Genomic DNA, 21,261 nt, shown 5'->3' with positions numbered 1-21,261 from the left:
GACTGTGCGCCCGCCACGGTGGCCGCGTGCTCCTCACCGAGACCGGCCAATGGGCGCGGCGCGCGGAGCCAGGCCGGCCAATAGGCGCGCCCCTTGGCCCGGGAGGCGGGAGGCCCCGGGACGGGGCGGGACGGGCTCCCCAGCCCCCTGCCCCTCCCCCGAGTCGCCCGCGCGGCCGAGTTCTCTGCGCCCCCCTTAGGTCGCCACGGCGGCGATGGCGGCTTCTCCTGTCCCCCTCTCGGGAGGTCGGGGGCCTAAGAACAGCCGTTCCCGGGGGACTCCGGACGGGGGGGCGCGGCGGGTCCACCGGGCCCCCGTCCTTTCTCCCTCCTCCACGCCGCGTCTTCCCGCCCCTGCCTCCACCTCCGGTCCTCTCCCGACCTTAGCTCCTCTGCCCTCACCCGGCCCCGCGGGGGGTCCCTCTCCCGCCTCTGCCCTGACCAGCACTGCCCGCGGACCTGAGGTCCCTTCCACCCCGTTAGCGAGTAAAGAGCCCTTACCTTACCGCGCGCGCTCCCGGAGCCGGCCCCACGCATGGCGAGGCCCGCAGCGCAGCCGACGCGAAGCTGCCCCTTCGCTCCCCGCCCCGCACCTCACCCAGGTGACCCTCTTCAGCTCCTTTTAACTCGGAGCAGGGCCGGGCCTTCCGCTCTCGGGCGGTGGGCCAGGCGCCACTGCGCCTGCCAGGTGAGACCTCAGCTAATGGCTGCAGCGGCCAGCCCCCTCCTGGCTTCCCGCGCAGGCCCCCCCTGAGGTGCCTCGGTCTCTTCTAGCAACGTCGCTAGACTTTCCAGCGAAATTCGTCTTCCTCGCTTGGGACCTTGTTTCTGCGCTTCAGATGCGTTTTCCAAGTCCGCACGTGTATCAGTTAATGCCCCGGGCCCCGAGGAGGCCGGACCAGCTCGGGTGGGCTGTTAGCGGCGGGCTGGCCCTCCGGACACTTTGTTGCCCAGGGTGTGATACTTGTGAACAGCACGGTGCCTTGGCTGAAGACCTACCGTGTGTCAGCCCCTGGCCGGGTGCTGATGCGGGATGGAGGCCCACAGCTGCGCCCACCCGGGAGTCAGTGAGCAGGGGCGCCCTGGGGAGCCGGCCGCACGTGGGCTTCCTCTGGGCAGGAGATGGGCCCCCAGAGTCACCAGGGAGACGGAGGGAGCACCGAGTGGGGCAGTTGACGTGTTGGCTCCAGAAGGCAGGTTATCCAGGGGCCCTGCTTTCATTCTCTCGTTTTCAGCCTGTTTTTGCAGATTTTGTGCCTATATCACCAAACTCTCTTCTTGGGTCTTAGTTTTCATTTTATTTTCTTTGATTGTCTAATAGTTGTCTCCCTTCTCAGAGGTAATGAGGTCACAGCCTCATTAGACCTCAGCAAGAGTGAAGGCCTTCAAGTCAGATCTCGGCATCTGCCTGGCTTAACCTCAACTCCTCACTTCTCCGTCTGGAAAAGGAGATGATGGAAATAGAGGCGAGGTCCAGTAGGCTTCGGAACACATAGAAAGAGCAAGGGTTCTATAAATCATCATCATCATATTGCAGCTAATCTAATTGATCAGTTATACTTCAGGCTTTATTTGTATTATCTCTAAATCCTAACAGCATCAGAGGAAGGTCCCCATTTTGTGTAGCGAACTGAGGCACAGACTAAGGGACTGTGTGCGGGGCAGAGATGTGGTTTATCAAAGCCCATCCGTGTTGAACCATTAGTTCTTCTATGATTGTGAGATGATGTATCAAAAGCACGTACAAGTCCCTTCATAATGGTAAGTGCCCCACACAGGAAAGCTTTTCATTAATTTTAGGGTTGCTTGTCGCAAAATGCTTACCTAGACTTTTGTTGTGATGACCAAGTTCAGCTTTCAACAAGGCATATTAAATTCTGTTATTTTTAGAAGTCTGGTCACCGTTCACGGACTCCGAAATAAATGCAAGGCGTTGCGTAATTGCAATTATATTACGGTGCAGCACACGCTTAGTCCATCAGAGGGTCATCACTTCCATCAGGACTTAAAGGAAAAGATGGCGGTGGCAGAGCGGGGGTGGGGAGGAGGGCGGTAGGGGAATGGGGGACGGCCGCCGACTCCCAGCACCAGCTTCACTGGGAGGCCCGGGTCCCCGCCGGCCGTCGCCACGTGGGAGGTCCCGCCCCCAGCCCCGCCCCCTAGCCCCGCCCCGCCTCCGGAGCCGAGACGCCTGCGCGAGCTCCCCTCCGGGCTCGGCCTCACGGAGCACGCGCACTCCGCCGTATTCTACTGGCGAATCCCCGCGCCTTGCCGTGCTCTGATTGGTGGATCCGGAGCTCCGCGCTGGGCTCCTGCAGATCTACCCGCCGGGAGCAGAGACCGGGTGGCGATGGCGCGGTGAACTCGACCGCTGGACTCTGCAAGGGCAGGCAGGACGGCCTCGCCGCCACCCGGGCGCTTCAGGCCAGGGGCTGAGGCAGCTCCCGTCGGCCCTGGTTTCTCCGCACCCCTCTCCGCGACCTCGATTGGGCATGTTTTCCAGGGCCCAGGTGAGGCGGGTTCTGCAGTGGGTGCCCGGAAAGCAGCGACTCGGCGTCTACAGGTTTCTGCCCTTCTTTTTTGTCCTGGGAGGAACGATGGAGTGGATCATGATTAAAGTGCGCGTGGGCAAGGAGACCTTCTGTAAGTGGGCAAGCAGCAGCCTCCGTTTCATTTCAGGAAGGCAGGAGGTGGCATGGGGCCTTTTCCCCTGGGAGGTCGTCATTCCCAGGTTGCAGACCGCTCCTTCCACTCAGCGCTGAACTGCTTTTTCCGCGTCGGGAGGGCAAGTGCGGTTCCATTCACTGGGCCCTGGAGACCCGCCGGCGCTCACGGGGTCTCCTGTAAGCGGGGCAACAAAGGCACTTAGGCGTTCAACCCTGAGACCTTGCTCACACGTTGAAGGGAGTGCACGGGACTCCACTCAGGACGCTCTCCTCGCCAGTCCGCTGGTGTCCTGCTGTCTCGGGGACAGACTTGCTCACTGCACGGTAGACGGGGGTAGGAACCTGGGCATTCATGGAAACTCCTGCTAACTGGCCAGTCCTCTCGGGGCTCTGTAGTCCAAACCCTGGAGGGAGCTGGTCTGCTCGCTTAGCTGATTACCACTGTTTTTACAGGCAGGTCATTGGCACCAGGGCCCAGCACTGGGAACGGAATGCCGGGCGCTGCTTTGCTGAGCATTATAGCTCCGCACAGGCTAGTCAGGGGTGGGCAAACTTTTTGATTCGAGGGCCACAATGGGTTCTTAAACTGGACCGGAGGGCTGGAACGAAAGCATGGATGGAGTGTTTGTGTGAACTAATATAAATTCAAAGTAAACATCATTACATAAAAAGGTACGGTCTTTTTTTTTTTTAGTTTTATTCATTTCAAACGGGCCGGATCCGGCCCGCGGGCTGTAGTTTGCCCACGGCTGGCGCTAGTTTGTCTCCTGTCTCCCCAACCCCCAGGCCCGCTCTGCTTTGTCCCTCCAGAAAGAATCTCTTGTGAATTGCCAATCCTCATTTCAAAAAAAATTTTTTTTAGCGCTTTTTATTTAGTCTTTTTGTTCATCCATTCATCAGTATTTAATGAGCACTGATGAGAGGATATAATGAACAAGGCAGAGGGTCCCCCACTGGAGATGCCTCAGCCCTTAGGTGGGAGAGGATGGGATCAGAGCAGGGCAATAGGAGTAGCCCTCGAAAGGTAGCTGGAAGAGTTCTCTGCTGATGATTTTTCTCTGGGAGAAAGTTCATGCCATTTGGGGGTGGTTGAGGAAGGGTCAGGGTCATGGCTGAGGAAGCGGTTGTCAGGCGTCACAGTGGACCCAGTCAGATGCATCAGTTTGGCCCCACAGGGCAAAGCAAGCAGTGAGGCATGGAGAAGGAAGTTGGGTTATTCTGTGGTTGGGGCTTTGAAGGTGTGTCAAGAAGTTATTGATCAGCCGAAGCCGGTTTGGCTCAGTGGATGGAGCGTCGGCCTGCGGACTGAAGGGTCCCAGGTTCGATTCCGGTCAAGGGCATGTGCCTGGGTTGCGGACACATCCCCTGTGGGGGATGTGCAGGAGGCGGCTGATCGATGTTTCTCTCTCATCGATGTTTCTGACTCTCTATCTCTCTCCCTTCCTCTCTGTAAAAAATTAATAAAAATATATTTTAAAAAAATTAAAAAAAAGGTTATTGATCAGAGAGGGAATTTCAGCTGGTTTGGGCAGGAAGAGAGAAGGAGGGGTGGGGGCGGAGGGAGGGTACTCAGGGGAAGAAGTTGGTAAAGGTCCAAGGACAGAAGGGCTAGAAAGGTGGTAGAGGTGATGGTCAGAGCAGAATGGATGGATGACTTCATAGGAACAGCGCCAGTGGGTGGCAGAAGTTGTGTGGGGAAGGCAGGGAAGTGAGGGAGGCTAGTGCTTTATCCCTAAGGGGACAGGGGTGCTGCCTGACCCGGGACAGGATAGGGTCAAGGAGCCAGAGCTAGATGCTGTTTTCAGTGACTGAAAAGGAAGTGATGGAGAACAGGTACCAGTGCAGAGAAGACGGTGGCAAATGGCACGAGCCCTGAAGGAAGAGGGTGGCGAATCAGAAGTCCAGAAAGCAGCAGCTGAGAACAAGGAAGCTGACCTCAGCTCCCCACCCCAAGTTCTTGGGTGTGGGAGAGGGAGCAGCAGAGCCACAGCTGGGGAAGTGCCTTTGAGGGGCCATGCTTCAGTTAAGAAGGATGATTTCGAGAGTAGAAATTGTGGGGGGATACGGAAGTGAGGGAAGTTTTAAAATCTTAAATCATTGCTGAGAGGTATGCTAGGATATGATCCTGTCTTTGAAGATACTTTTTTTTTTTTTTAATTCTCATCAGAGGATTTTTTTTCATTGATTTTTAGAGAGTGGAAAGGAGTGGGGAGGAAGAGAGAGAAATATTGATATGACAGAGACACATGACACATTGGTTGGTTGCCTTCTGCAAGCACCCTGACCAGGGCCAGGGATTGAACCTGAATCCAAAGTATGTGCCCTTGACAGGAATCGAACCCCAGACCCTACAATATGCAGGTCAACACTCTAACCCCTGAGCACACCAGCCAGAGTGAAGATACCAACTCTTACCCTGCTATTGAAGTCTAGAACTTCATTAACATAGCCTTATTTAACTCATGTTTTAAATTACTTTGGCATTGAATTAATGTTGAGCATGGCTCAACATTATCCGCTGGTTTGGCTCAGCGGATAGAGTGTAGGCCCACGGACTGAAGGGTCCCTGGTTTGATTCCGGTCAAGGGCATGTACCTCTGTTGCAGGCTCCATTCTGGTCCTGGGAGGCAACCAATCAGTGTGTCTGTCTCTCCCCTTTCCTTCCACACTCTCTAAAAATAAATGGAAAAATATCCTTGGGTGAGAATTTACAAAATAGCCCCAAAAACATTAATGTTGAGATTCAGATATAGTGACCAACCTATACTACTGCTTAAATTACTTAGATCTTAGTATTTTTAATTCCTCAGTTTCTTAAAAATCTAAGTAAAATTTTTGTTCAATACAGATGATGTCTACCGGAGAAAAGCCTCAGAAAGACAGTATCAGAGAAGGCTGGAAGAAGCATCAGAGGCTGAACTTCAGCAGTCAATAAAGTGAATATGAAATTTTTCTAGTTTCAAATTCTTTAAAAATGTACATTCATTAAAAAATACACTGAGTGTTGGGGGAGCACTTTGTGAAGTGTATGATTGACCACTGTGCTGTACACTTGAAACTAATACAAAATAATACTGAATGTAAACTGTGATTAAAAAACAACACAACCAAAAGCTGGCGTAGCTCAGTGGTTGAGTGTCGACCTATGAACCAGGCGGTTGCAGTTCAATTCCCCGGTAGGGGCACATGCCCAGGTTGCAGGCTCGGTCCCCAGTGTGTGTGTGCGGGAGGCAGCCAATCGGTGATTCACTCTCATCATTGATGTTTCTACCTGTCTCTCCCTCTCTGAAATCAATTAAAAAATATTAAAAAGGCCTAACTGGTTTGGCTCAGTGGATAGAGCATCGGTCTGCAGACTGAAAGGTCCCAGGATCGATTCCGGCCAAGGCCATGTACCTTAGTTGCGGATACATTCCCAGTAGGTGTGCGGGAGGCAGCTGATTGATGTTTCTAACTCTCTATCCCTCTCCCTCTCAGTTAAAAATCAATAAAATATATAAAATAAATAAAAAATATTTTAAAAACCCAACATACAACACATTGCTAACATCCCAGCAAGTTTCTCCTTTCCTATGCACGTATGGATGGTGTTCACCAGGCTCTAAGGTCTGCATGGGAGAATTTGAACATGCTTGGAAAACCGCAGCCCATATTTTCCACTTCAGTGACATCTCTGTGCAGTCTACATTCGAGGGGAGAATTAAATTTGAAGCATAAAAACGTTCTTAGATACCTAGTTCGTGCCAGGCAATTTAATCTGGAATTTGCATTCTCTAGTTGCCAGAAAATGGCATTCCTGTACATTTGGCAAGGAGAGGGATCAGGAGTTGTGTCTGATACAAAGACATCGGAGTCAGTTTAATTTCATTCTGACGACCTTCAACAAAAGGTGAATTATTCACCACAGAGAGGCAGCTTTACATTTATAATTTCCACAGCTACTCCTTAGTTTCCAGTTGTTTTTTTGTCATATACTGAACTTGACAACCAAAAATAAACTGGACAATTCGGTAGTATTTCACTGCAACTCATTTCATTGTATTCAATAATGGCAGTCTGAGTAAAAGAAAATGATATATCATTTTAATGGCTGACTCCAACAGTTTAGTTCTTACAAAAAGAAAAATGAAGCACAGTGGGTGTGGCTCAGTGGTTGAGCACGGTCCTATGAACCAGGGGGTTAAGGTTCAATTTCCTTAGGGCACATACTCGATCCCCAGTAGAGGGTGTGCAGGAAGCAGTCAATCAATGATTCTCATCATTGGTGCTTCTCTCTCCTCTCTGAAATCAATAATTATTTTAAAATAAAAACAAGAAAGATGAATATAATTATGTAATAGCCAATATCCTACTAGAATAACTAATAAAAGTACATACGTGGTTAATAATGACCTTTAATGAGTACTGAATATTATTTTGTGATATTAGACAAATTATAGAATAGTTTTTCTTGAATCAGTTACTAATGGTAGGTTTTTTTTCAGTAGGCAATTTTTTTTTTTAGAGAGTGGAAGGGAGAGAGGGAGAAACATCGATGTGAGACAGACACATTGATTGGTTGCCTCCCGCACACCCTCGATCAGGGCAGGGAGCCTGCAACTGAAGTATGTGCCCTTGACCAGAATCGAACCTGGGACCCTTCAGTCCCCAGGCTGATGCTCCATCCATTGAACCAAACTGGCTAGGACCAAAGATTTTTTTTTTTAAAAAAAACAGCTCCATTGAGGTATAATTCCTATCATGACCAACATTTCAGTCATTATACATGTTCCAATTCAAATTCAAACCTAGTTTTTGGATACTGCTGTCACCCCAAAGTTCCATCGTGCCATGTGCAATCAATCACTACCGAGATAGCATGGTTCCTTCCCAGGCACGTGGTAGCTCCAGCAGCAAGCTCTGTGGGAGACTTACCTAAGGTTTTCTCATTTTAGATTTCCCCAGTTAAATCTGACTGACCCACTGCTTGTCCAAACCAGGACTGCAACATCAGGGTAGCAATGTTGTAGGTTTTCCTAGTTCATTTCTCTCCATTTTGCCACTTTTAATTAATAAAATCACAGACTTCCTCCTGGCCCCCCAATTGATGCTACATTCTTTCTGGCAGTAAAGCTGCTGGGTTTTGTGTTTTTGCCACCAGACCCACACTGGTCAAGCCACTCAATTTTTGCCACTGACCTGGGTGGGGGCTGAGAGGCTGAATGAAAGCAGCCCCAGGTAAAAAGGCCACCGACTGTTGGCTGTTTTTAACCAAAGTTTGAGCAGTTTTTCAAGAATAAAATGTTCTCGCCCTAGCCAGTTTGGCTCAGTGGATGGAGCGTCGGCCTGGGGACTCAAGGGTCCTGGGTTCGATTCCGGTCAGGGGCATGTGCCTTGGTTGTGGGAGTGTCCCCGGTGGGTGTGCAGGAGGCAGCTGATAACTGTTTCTGACTCTCTATCCCTCACCCTTCCTCTCTATAGAAAATCAATAAAATATATATACATATATATATTAAAATGTTCTCAATTTGTAAAATACAAATAAAAATGTACTTTTCAGATCTCTTACACAGAACTGCCTTAAAAAGAACTTTTTTTGTTTTCCTATCACTGCTTGAATACCTACTTTCCTGTGTGAAAATTATTTCCTCCTAAAACATACCCATTAAATGAATCTAGTCCAGGAACTATTTCCTAAACAATTCAAGGATCAATCAGGATGCCTTTCAGTGCAGCCTGAATTCTTGGTGAAATTCTAAAGGGAAAAAATTATAACTTACTTTACTGTTTTGCAGAATTCACATTTAATCATGGACATAAAAGACCTAAGTAAAATTTGTTTAATGCAGACAAGATCATTGTAACCAGGATAATTATGCAGATTACATTTGTCAGCTGCCACTTTGTAAACATTCTGCTAGGGTGCTGGGAATTCCAGACATTACATTACTTGCTGGTGAAACCCTTCCCTTGCCAGGCTCCATTAACATGCAAGGGCTGGATGGAGCTCTTGTGAACTGGGGCGGGAGACAGGCTTTACACACACCTCGGTGATAGAAGATACTGCTTTCAAATAGCTGCTAAATAAAGAGGCTGCTCCTTCCCTAAGAAATGTAAACATCACAGTGTAAAGCTACCATAGACTTGGCTAAATCATAGGCTCAGTCTATTGGTAGAGATTTTGTAATTTGATCCAGAATAAGTTTGGGTTAGCTGATAGAAAATGCAAAGGCATCTTCCCATGCTTGGAGAGCCACATTCTACATCTTTTGAAACAAGAAAATAGCTACATATTAAAGAACACGTGTTTCAAAAGTTTATTTTTCATGAATAAGAAGCAAATGATCTCTGTCACAAACACAACTCTTCCTAAATTGTTTAGGGATTTGTTTTTCTAATTTTAGTCCATTTATGTTGGAACCAATTCAGTATAAAGAGCCACTGATTATCTCATTAAAGTACTGCCTGAAGCAAACTCAGAATCACTGCCCAGAGATGGACTGTGAAGACCAGTGATGGTCAGCAGCCCCTGGGGGAGGAAGGTGGTTCTCAGGTGCACTTGCATCACCTCAAGAACTGCTGGTGAATCTCACCACAGGCATTTTACTGGTTGGACTGCAGCATAAGAAAATTGTGGTATGAATACAATTTTATGGCCTTATTCCATGTTCCTCCACCCCCCAATTTAGAAGTTTAATATTTGCTACATATAGAGAATACTTAACACGTTTTTACAAAGAATAGTTGTAAATACTAATAAAATAATCTAACTTCTATATCTGCTGTGGGTTCCTTCCCTGGTCCACCTTCCTGACTCCATCCTAGAATCACTCGTCTGAAATTTGTGTTGATCTTCCCTAGAGCTTTCTTTTTTTCCAATATATTTTATTGATTTTACAGAGAGGAAGAGTTAGAAACATCAATCAGCTGCCTCCTGCATGCCCCCCACTGGGGATGTGCCTGCAACCAAGGTACATGCCCTTGACCGGGATCGAACCTGGGACCCTTGAGTCCGCAGGCCGACGCTCTATTCACTGAGCCAAACCCAATTAGGGTGAGCTTTTATACACACACACACACACACACACACACACACACACACACACACATATACTAGAGTCCAGGTGCACGGATTCATGCACTGGTGAGGGGTCCCTCGGCCTGGCCGGGGGATCAGGCCAAAAGACCCCACTGGTGTACGTTCTGGGCCGGGGAGGGACCATGGGAGGACTCCAGGATGTGTCCAGCTCATCTTGCTCAGTTCCCATTGGCCAGACCCCAAGCTAACCTACGGGTTGGAGCGTCTGCCCCCTGGTTGTCAGTGCTTGTCATAGTGACTGGTCAAATGGTCGCACACTTAGCATATTAGGCTTTTATTATATAGGATATTAGAGCCCTGGCCAGGTAGCTCAGGTGGTTAGAGCATTGTCCCAACATGCCAAGGTTGCGGGTTCAACATCCCCGGTCAGGGCACTTACAAGCAGCAATCAATGAATGCATAAATAAGTGGAACAAATCAATGTTTCTCTCAAATCAATAAAAAACGTTTTATTAACACACACACACACACACACACGCACTAATTTACTGAAGGGCAACAAACCTTTGAAGATGACAGGTTAATTTCTGACTCCAAGGCAAGGAGACTAGCAAAGCAATTACCGTATTAAATTGAAGATACTTTCAGAGCACATTAGTTTGGATGCTATAGAGCAGGGATGGGGAATATCAGGCTCTTGGTCCCTATAAAGCCCGAGAAATCATTTGGTCTGGCCCTGCCAATAAATCTGAGCTTTTTTCATAGCAACATAAATTTATATTAAGTGAATTCTATTAAGCAAATGATATTATGGCCCTTGGCAGAAAAGGTTCCCCTTCCCTGCAATAGCATAAAAATTAACTTTGTTAACCAAGTTGCAAGCTTTCTTTTTAACTTTGCTTCAAAAACTTTTTTTTTGTTAACCCTCACCTGAGGATATTTTTCCCATTGGTTTTTAGAGGGGGGGAGGTATAAAAGATAAACATCTATGTGAGAGAGACACATTGATTAGCTGCCTCCTGCACATGCCCCAACTGGGCCAGGGAACAAACCTGCAACCAGGTACATGCCCTTGACCAGGAATTGAACCCAGGATCCTTCGGTGCAAAGACCTGGTGCTCTACCACTGAGCAATATGGCCAGGGCTCAAAAAAACTTTAACCTTCCTAAGGAATATGACTCTACCCCATCAGACACTGGAAGGATTTAAGAGAACTTGAATACATTTAAAGGGCATTGCACCTTGGCCAGTGTTCTCAGTGGTTAGAGCATTGGCTCAAACACCAAAGGGTCACGGGTTCGATTCCTGGTCAAGGGCATGTGCCTGGGTTGCAGGTTGGATCCCCAGCCCTGTTGGGTGTATATGGAAAGCAACTAATTGATATGTCTCTCTCACACAGATGTTTCTCTCTACCCCATCCCCACCCTCCCCCTGCTTCCACTCTCTAAAAAAACCAATGGAAAAATATCCTCAGGTGAGGATCAACAAAAAGGCATTGCTATTATATGCCGATTGTAGAACTGCAGTGCCCCCTAGTGTCAACTACAAGGCAAAAATTATAACAACAGAACCCCCACAATACTCAATCTAGAATGACAAGCCTAATTAGCATTTATTGCTAGAAATCTACCTCCACTGTAGTGTTGTGGAAAGAATTTGGGCTTTGGAGCGTCACTTGATCATCTCAACTGATAAAATACCTAAGTTAGGAACATAGTAACTTTGTTCATCTAGCAGCCCTATTTTGGAAGTTTTGTCTAATCTCTCTGATGTAAATTAATTACATTAATATCTTTTTTTAAGTTTGATTTTTTCCAAGCGAATAACCTCTCTTTAAAACAAAATGCACTTGGAACATGAGGCTTTCCAAAGGATTTCTCTTCTAGTAGAATATTATCAATTTTTTAGTCTTCACACATGTGAAATTTCTTGCCATTTTTATGTGCAATCCAATGAATACATAAATTTTTGGGTTAGAAACAGTCTGTTAGGTTCTAAACTTTCCTTCAGCTGACCTAGCACACTTCCAAACTAAAAAGAAATAGAGTAATACTTGGCAGTATTTGTTTGCTCATAGTGTTTAGTTGGAATGTTTTATACATCACTGATCCAAAATATACTCATGAACAAAGATGTATGCATAGCCCTAAGCTTAGGAGAACAGAATCACAGGGATTTGCAAAGTGATATTAGAGGAAAACAGTTGGTTGATTTTACCAACACTTTCTATTAAAAGTGTGGTCATGTTTTAAGAGCTTATAAGCATGTTAAAGACATACCTGGGACACTTATCTCTTCTGATCACAAACAACTATTTGAAGCGGATTATATGGCTTTATGATCTAGGACAGTGATGGCGAACCTTTTGAGCTCAGCGTGTCAGCATTTTGAAAAACCCTAACTTAACTCTGCTACTGTGTCACATATAGAAATTTTTTGATATTTGCAACCATAGTAAAACAAAGACTTATATTTTTGATATTTATTTTATATATTTAAATGCAACTTAACAAAGAAACATCAACCAAAAAAATGAGTTCGTGTGTCACCTCTGACACGCGTGTCATAGGTTCGCCATCACTGATCTAGGACATGCTTTACCTTCTGCAATCAGTAACTCTTTTTTTAATTTAATTTTATTTTGCAATCAGTAACTCTTTAATTTTAACTGAAACCTGCATTTCTGCCCATCCTGAGGACAGCAGTGTGGCTACATTTGGCTTTGTGTTAATGCTCCTGAGCCCTGGACCAGTGTCTGGACACTTGAGGAGCACTCTTCCCCTAAATTAGCAGCTGTATCCCTGTCAGCACAAAACCAAGCTTTGCAGGAGTTAACCCGTTTGAAGCTAACATCTGAGACAAGCTTTAACAAACAACCAAATCTGGTTAATCCAAATCACTTTGCAAACTCCATTTTTATTTGGATTAAAAAGCTTTAGATGAACAAACATATAATACATACATGTTATAAGACTAGTTACCACGTAAAACTCTTTTGATACAGAAATTAGAATAAACCAAGTTTTAATCAAGTCTGAAAATGTTCAAGCTCAAAAGTCAACACCACCAATTTGGAGTTTTACACAGAGAAGCATCCCCTCTCAATTCTTCCTCATAGGAAGACAAGGGTGGCTTCAAAAACAAAACAATTAAAGGTCTTTTAAATCAGTTGGCTGACATATTATTTTAAACCTATAGGTTTCCTCCACACACATAAACAAAATTCTTTTCCACATGAACTTATATTTTGAAAACACTTAGGCCATTATGCTTTCTAAGCCATATCACTACAATTCCTAAACTCATGGATAAAAGGTGTATAGTTAACTTGTACTTTTTTAAATGAGCAAAATTTCTTTTTTTTGGAAGATGGCTGACCTCAAATTTCCTAAATATTAACTGATATTCCCCAAGTTAATATACAGAAAGACATGATTCTAAAATAAATTATTTTTTTTAAAGAAAAACTTAATTAGGGCCTGCCCAGTAGCCCCCTGGCCCGACTCTGTACTGCCTTAGGGAAGCTCCTGGCCGGGTCTGTGGTTCCGATAGCACCTCCAGACACTGGGCAGGAGTCCGGAGGAGGAGTGCTCTGGCTTCTAATGCCCCATGTAGCCCACAGTCAAGTTTTTAGAGACTTCCCAAGAAGTCTCATCCAGACCTTAAAAAGGGAAATAAAATGGACGCATGAAATAAATAAATAACTTAACCAAAATTAAATTTCAGGTTCTTTGGTGTAATTCAAGGATGTCTAGAAATAAAATAATCTGATTGTATTATACAGTCCATGATGATTCAATGGCCCAAATAACCAGGAACTGAAGATTTCTTTATCTGATTCAGTTTAACAATAAGGTACTGATATACTATTGCAATACATTTTTTTAAAATTCAGAATTATTTAAAATACTTGATGCAAACTGAGATCCAGGGGTTGACTGCAGGCAATTAAGTTACAAGGGCCTCCTACGTAGATACAGAGACTTACCCACTCTACACACTTTGTCCCCATGATTTAGTGAGAATGGCAATGAAATACCAGGTACTGAGTCATACCAGACTAACAGAAAAAGCACCCTCTGAAAGTCACGCTTTCAACTTACACACAGCAGTGGAAGGTCAACCACAATGGCAGCCACTTTGCTACAATAAAGCAGGTTTCCAAAAACCCTAGAAACACTGTTCCATATTTGCTGCTTTTTACCTGTCTGAGCATCATACACGGCCTCCAAATGTTCATTTTAGGGTCATATGAGACAAGGTCATCAAACCCAAGTGTTTAGGGTCTGTAATGGTCTTTTTCATGAGCGTTTTCTTAAATTATGATGCCTTTCTCTTGAAATTTAAAAGCACAAGCTGAATTTTAAATATTTTAGGAAGTTTTAAATTTCTGGTTGAGAATTACAACGAAGAAACTTAGAAAAAAAGAAAGCCACTTCTGACGAGGAAACAAAGAATACTAAAGCATTTGCATACACAGGCGGTCTACCCATTTACAACTAGGCTTCTGATACAGCTCATATCTAGTGATGCACGCCCTTTGTTAGTTTAGGTATTATGCTGAAAAGTAAATCACCTCCATGGATGAACTTCAAATATTTTTTTCAATGTAAGAGATTTAAAATTTTAAATCATCTAACACGTATAGGCATAAATTGTGAATTATTATTCATAGATCAAAAGTACCCTTAAACTTACCTGCCAAGACTAAGAATAATTCAGGGCTGTGCACATGTTCTATGAAAATAACTGACACCATAGACATCTAACTCAGCACAAGAAAAAGTACTCTCTCTCCAGGTGTCCGGGAGATGCACCAGCTGCAGAAAGATACACAGCACTGACTTCAGATTTCTGCAGCAAGCCTCTGAGTTAATAGAGCAAATGTGCCATGTCTGTCAAACACGTATAACCTAAATAACAACCTTTCACTTCACCTGTAACACACTTTTTGGGAAAGTGGCTTAAGATATTCAGGCACATGAAACAGACAGAAGTACACTCCCTTCTCTAAGGTGTAAACTAGGACCAACTTCACATTTCATTGTCAACTTAAACTAATCTGTAAACTCGTGTGTGTGTATTTTTTCAGTTTGTTCTTTTATAAAAACAAAAACCAAAAAACCCTAATCCAAGACAAAACCTTTGATGGTTTCAGTTCCATGGCAACAAGTAAAAAGATAAAATTCCAAGTCTACACATATACAACCAATTATGAAACTGGTTTTAAACGAAGGAAATATATGCAAAAAATCTTTGTGTATTTGATAAAGTCAACTTAATATAACAAAAACAAATTGAAATAGCTTATTAAAAGTATCCTTATATAAAAATGGCCTTGTGATGTACAGTAAAATGCAATAAAAATTATCATCCTTTGTTCTCCCCCCCCACCCCCTGTAACTATGTGGCTACTATTCCACAAAACTCATTATGCTTCTATAAAAGAAACGTAATAGATGTGATTAAAGGTTTTCTAGATTGTATGCTTGGCGAATGTTGAGGGTGTCTCGGAGCATCAAATCCCGAAGGCGCCAGAGGGCATCTGCCATGGTGGTGTGAGCCCCTTTACTTTTCAGCCAGTGAGAGGGCAGGCGGCTCTCTTGTTCTTTTGACAAATGGACATCACGCCTTCGAGCTGAAAATTAAAGTACAGACAGAGGAATATAAATAGGAATTTTAAGGTAACAAATTTCCCCTCAGTCCTAAGGTCTGATAGATTAGAACATAAAAACATAATGATTTATTTAATATTATAAATTTTAACTCTGCAGAATATTTCCAAGCAAATTTCTTATATAATTTTATTAGACATCTTGGTTTTTAGAAAACTACTTCACTTAGGTAGGTATGAGACTACCTAACTAGGGATGTGTTGTTTTATGCTTTGTATTTTAGAAATTACCTAATTTATAATAATGACTTCACCAAAGAGCTGTACAAACACCTAAAAGATTAGGTTATTAATATTTTTTTGTAGCCACTCCTGATAATTAATAATTACTTCCATGTGAAGAAAAACTCCTAAAAAGGTAAATGTGAAGAAAGGTAAAACATAGCTACTATTCTTATAAAAGAAATCAAATTATCAACTTTTGTTTAGAAATAAAGAATGAGTAGAAACAAATTCTTTTAGTTTGTAATGAATAAGTCTGTTGAACTAAATGACTAACTTGATAGGTTAACAGAAACATATTTTCTAATATATTTTTCTCTTTTAAAAATTGAGGTGAGCCTTGGTTGGTGTTGTTCAGTGGTTGGAACATTGGCCTGTGCACTGAAGGGTCTTGGTTTCAATTCCTAGTCAAGTACTTGGGTTGTAGATATGATCCAGGTGTGCCAGAGGTAACCAATCTACCATGTCTGTGTCTCCCTCCAACCCCCCCTTCCATTCTCTCTAAAAATCAATGGAAAAAATATCCTCAGGTGAGGTTTAACCACAAAAAAAATTGAAAATTGAGGTGAAATAACTTTTAATTTATTCAAATGCATCTATGTTTAATGTCCAAATGCCTAAAAAAATTTAAAAATTCAGAATATACTTAAAAAGATGACGGTGATGTTTATGACAAAATTAAGCTTCGAGATTCAGCAAAAGTTTTTTTTCAAAGTGTGATGTTAATATACAAAGAAGATTCAAATCCTTGTATTAAATATACCATTTATTTTACTTGTATAAAAAAAATGGGTATTTTCCCTGGGCTATAATATGGCAATAGCAGCAAGAGGACTTGAACAAATCGTGGATTTCATACTTAGTGAGAAGGACTCTCCTTACCTGCCAGAGTCTGGTCCCACTTGCTAATGCTGTTGGACTCAGCACTGAGTCCTTCAATGTATTTCAGGTAGGCCTCTGAGTGGAGAAGCCGTTGGGTCTTCGGTGGAGGAGCCACAAACATGGGCGTTGTTGGCTGCTGTATAACAGGGGGGCCGGCTGGATGTGGGCCAGGATATGGAGGTGGTGCCTGCTGCCCTTGAGGCCCCAAAACTCCTACCTGAAAGAGCAGACCACACAGTGAGGGGAAAAAATACTTAGTACATGTTTTGAGAAAGAATATAATGTGAACTCTGTCAAGTCTAGAAAATCCAACTGGGAGGCTTACCTGCTGTCCATATGGACTTCCGCCTTGTGCTGGAGTCCCTACCATAGGGGCCACCCCTTGGTTCATTACACCTGTAATTCAGAATGCAATGTCTCAATTAGAGGCTCTGGTTGACATGACTAAAAAACTACTGTCTGATAAGAAATTATGCCATTTATAATGCAAGCCTATGGATCTCTCTGCAGTTGAGTCTTTGTGGATAGGAACCCTACGCACCCAACACAGAATGTAGCCTTCAAACAGAAATTCCTATTGTTTCCTAGGTACTTGACAGTGGTAGTTCACTTGTCAGATGTGTATTAGTTATTCATGGCTTGGAAATTATTTGAACCCTGCAAAAATTCTAGGATTTCCCTAGGTAATCTATACTCAGAATACACCTATATTTTTAAGGTATTTTTCTTCTGACAACACATTTTCCTGTACTGAAGCCTGTGTTTAAGTTCAGCAGTAATGGCATTCCATCAGGCTCAGCAGAAAGCAGTGCGGTAAGACAGAGGACACAGGGAAGAGGCTGTGCAAGTGCATAGTTAAATGAGCTCTGTGGCACATCCCTGATGTCCCCTCACAGGCCACCAGCTCCTCTAGTTCTGACTGGAGTTACTAATGTTGGCTGAGAGAGGACACTTCCATCTGATAGACAGCACTTTGAAAAGGGCTATCACTTCAAATGCAAAATGAAGGAAAGAGAAAGATATGGTCCTAATATATTTGAATATGTATCTGATAATAATTTTGTAAATTACTCTTGGTGACTCCTCATAAACAATTTCTGTCTCACAGGTACTAATTGATGATAATGAGATGTCCTAAATTTAGTATCTAGGGTTATTTTAATAATCTAGGACCATCCATTTACTGTTCTCAAAGCAAAGAGATACAAGAAACCCGGTTCATTAAAAACTACAACAGAAATCCTGGTGAGTTGTTGTTTAAACCTGAAACAAATCCTACTGGCTGCATAAAAGGCTCAAGAGGAGTTAACTTCATATTCTATATAGTTCCTTATGATTCAAAATGTTAACATTTTGACCAGGCAGAACCAGCCCAATACTCTAAGGTTCAGAATTACTAAATGCTACTTCTAGGAGGTATTAGACATTTGCTAGACAGAAAATAGTAAGTAAAAATAAGCTTTCTGTTTTCAAAGCAGGGATTTTTATATTTCAAGTACTCAGAAGGGTTGGCCCACCTGGATGACCATGATAGGATCCTAATAATTATTTATGAATGAATGAAGAGGTTGTGGTGGGTAAGCTGCAACATATTATTAACTCCTACCCCTGCCTCCCAGACACTCACCAGACTTAAGATTCCACAACACAGTGGGCCTCCCTGAGCTGCTGGTATCAATCTTTGTAGAGCAGCACAAACAAATCAGCAGACCCCTCTCCTTCCTCTATTTACAAATGCCACGCTAGGGAGCCGCAGGTGAGAATGTGGGCCCCAGAGGAGTTCACTGAATTCTCCTCTCAAAGCCTGATCAGAAATGTGTGGACGTAGGCACTAAAAGTGTTTCTTCCCTGTCGCCCTGACTACATCAGGTGTGTTGTTCCTTTCAAATACAATTTAAAATCTGAAGAGGAAAAGGCAAACAGCAGTGCCCCAACACCCACCAAAGATATCTGCTACCTACACAGTTCTGGCCTTAGACGTGTTTCCCACTGAGTCCCATGTGTACTCAGAAGTCAGCTCTAACCTGGTCTGCTGACTCAGTTAGACACTCTGCCAAGATGAGAAGGCACTGAGTTAAGGCCAATTCTATTTGCCACACGGGCACAGCCATTTTATGACTGTCTTCTGCTGCAACAGCAATTCACACACAGGCCACCATTTACATAATGAAACATGTTCTCCCACAAATATTTCCCTCTTTGGATACATCTGGATCAAACACTTTTTTGGAGTTATGACTATTCTCTAGTAAGTCTCCAGTAATAAGAATGTGGCTGGAGGCTCTAGGCCAAGCCACCATGTTTACTCACCCTGCACATTGCTGGGTGTACCCTCTGAAGCATTCTTTGGAATTCTGTATAACCCTATGATCAGTAGGTCCAATACTGTGTAAGAAAATCTCATGTTGTTACATTTTATCATCTGGGCTGAGTCTTTAGCTTTTATTTTGGATAATGGACCAAATGCAATTCCAAGTTGTCTTAAAATCACAATCCCTCTAATCAGATTACAGCTAAGGGTCAGTCAGTTCTTTTGAATATGATGACAATTAATATGGAACTTGTGATTTTCCTTTCATAATAAACTTTCAACTTACTAATTAATTATAAAGTAACACTGTAGCTAAAGCTGGATTTCACTTATGTTTCCATGTAAAATAACTTCTGAGCTTCTGTCCACAGACAATCCAGTGTCTACAGTTAGCAGAGTGGACTATGTTGTTCTTTAACATGTTATGTCATGCTTCTTAGGGAATGCAGATACAGAAAACCAGTTCAGTGCAAATTTGTTCCCTCCCTCCTTTTTGTTCCTAAAAGGACTGACTGAAGGATTTCTGATGAGTTCCACATTAGTGACTTCAATTCCTTAGAAGTGCTGATTGAGAAGCAAGAGATACAGTAGGGACCCTATACAAGATTCTGTGAGATAAGAACTGAATCAGAGGAAGTAATGCACTCAGTAGCAAGAAGTGCTTTTATATGTGACTCTCAACTAGAAATTTGAGAAATTTTATTTACTCATAAAGAGGTCACGACTTCCTAGGCTGTGTCTGACTTTTTTAGCACGTTAAATTGTGTGATTTTAGAGTTTGCCTCCTGCCCCTAGGTCTGCTGAATCTGGTCTCTGCCATGTGTCCTGTGCTGCTGCTAGGCATCTACACACACAGGATAGGCCCTCCTGCTGACATCTCTGGGGTTCTTAGTGTGGGAAGGCCTGCTCATAATGGGCAGTAAGTGCCTCCTAAAACAACTGGCTGAGGTAGGAAAAAGAGAACATAAAGATGAGATTAATGAGTGAATGAGGATGAAGTTCTTACCCGGTGGTGGGATGCCCGGGAGGCCGGGCACACCTGGCGGAAGATGGTGGGGTGGAGGCCCCCCAGGGTGAAGTGGCTGCATGCTGCCCATGCTAACAAGGCCATCAACTGGGCCCTGCAAAGGTGGAAGGCCTGGCGGATAGCCACCCATCATGCCTTGAAGGACACAATAAATTTCAGACATGCATCATTAACATGCAACATGAGCTAAGTAATAACAAACCTCCCACATGCACTACTAATGAATAAAGCACCCTTAGTATTGCATGATACAACAGCAATTAGTGCAATTATTTTGTTGCAAAAATGAACAAAATAAAAAGTTATAAATATGAAACCCAACATTTCTGGATGAATTAGTACTTAGTATATTATTACTTGTAGTTATTTTTCCTGGGATAAATATACTGCATGTTTTCAGGTAAAAATAAAGAGTTCCAGTAACAGCCTTTCCAAGGTCATGGTTACTGCAAGCTATTCAGAGTGACCAGTTCTGCGACTATGTTTCTAATTGAGCAGTAATAACGCCATCATTCCACTCTGCCCACACTCATATGCCTATCATGGGGAAACTGGAATGGAGGGAAATGAGGTGCACAGCCCTGATCACAAAGCATGGTTCTCCAGATTGTGGGAGGATGGCAAGAATTTTCCATCTACTCCTCCTCCCTTCTAGCCTCACCACTGTTGCTACGAATGGATCATGCTGGAGCTTGACTGACGAACCACTAAGAGCCATCACAACGTCTGATGTTTCATCTTTAGATCTCAAACAAGTTAAAATAAAGGTCAAAACTAAACCCTCCCAAGCCAACCTAAGTTCAGGTCACTCAGCCTGCACTTAGGGAGGAACGGCTGGAGAATCAGGCTCTGCTGACATGAGAAAATGCCAATTGTCATCATTGTCTCCACACTCACAAATGTCCTCACGTAAACCTTCATTTAACAGGGAGCATTTTAAATGTGGTACAGAATTTCTGTGAACAGTCTTTTATTCCTTTATTTTCAAAGTGCATCTTCACAGGATAAAATATTTTCTGCTAGCTAAGGAAGAGTTTCAAGAAACAAGTATTTTTGGCAAAAGGAGTGAAAGGAAGAAAATAATTTCAAATTGTCAAAAACTCACCTATCAAAAGACCTTTGAAGCCACACGACATTTTTTTAAGCAAGAAAAACAACTTGACTTTTCTAGGATTTGAAATGATCACAATGAACAAAACATAATACTTCCCCCCAAAATGCAATCACCTTTGGCCACAACTTCTTGCACAAAGGGAGGGCTGAGGGACTGGTGCCAAACCTCATTTTTATAAAAGATTCTTTGTAGAGAGACTTGGGGAAATAGTGGAAAACTCCAGATTCTAAGAATTTTACTCTGACTTTCCCTAAAGAATTATTTGAAAGGTATTTATTTATAAAAGTTTAGTCTCTTAAAGCTATAAAATTACTGATAATTCTTAGATTCAGTCTGCGTCATGAGTC

At 43.5% G+C, this 21,261-nt stretch overlaps 2 protein-coding genes across 3 annotated transcripts in view; one reads left to right on the top strand and one right to left on the bottom strand.

Annotated features, from left to right (window-relative positions):
• The first annotated feature begins 2,311 nt into the window (after positions 1-2,311).
• Positions 2,312-5,616, top strand: UQCC5 (ubiquinol-cytochrome c reductase complex assembly factor 5). The gene is made up of 2 exons (XM_081105554.1): positions 2,312-2,642; positions 5,514-5,616. The coding sequence occupies exons 1-2, from the start codon at positions 2,492-2,494 to the stop codon at positions 5,603-5,605; spliced, it is 243 nt and encodes an 80-aa protein (XP_080961680.1). The 5' UTR covers positions 2,312-2,491; the 3' UTR covers positions 5,606-5,616.
• A 6,959-nt stretch (positions 5,617-12,575) lies between these two features.
• Positions 12,576-21,261, bottom strand: part of PBRM1 (polybromo 1) — a 129,682-nt gene continuing 120,996 nt past the window's right edge. For both annotated transcript variants that reach the window (XM_081105995.1, XM_081105994.1), the window contains 4 exons: positions 19,780-19,935; positions 16,788-16,858; positions 16,463-16,679; positions 12,576-15,322 (listed from right to left, as the gene is read on the bottom strand). In XM_081105995.1, coding sequence (XP_080962121.1) covers positions 15,150-15,322; positions 16,463-16,679; positions 16,788-16,858; positions 19,780-19,935 — 617 coding nt within the window. In that variant the 3' untranslated portion in view covers positions 12,576-15,149. The remainder of the gene's footprint in view (positions 15,323-16,462; positions 16,680-16,787; positions 16,859-19,779; positions 19,936-21,261) is intronic.

This window comes from Myotis nattereri (genome assembly GCF_964212035.1).
Source record: "Myotis nattereri genome assembly, chromosome: 14".
NCBI lineage: Eukaryota > Metazoa > Chordata > Mammalia > Chiroptera > Vespertilionidae > Myotis > Myotis nattereri.
The sequence above is the reverse complement of the archived record's forward strand: the minus strand, read 5'-3'. Positions and strand labels throughout refer to the sequence as shown.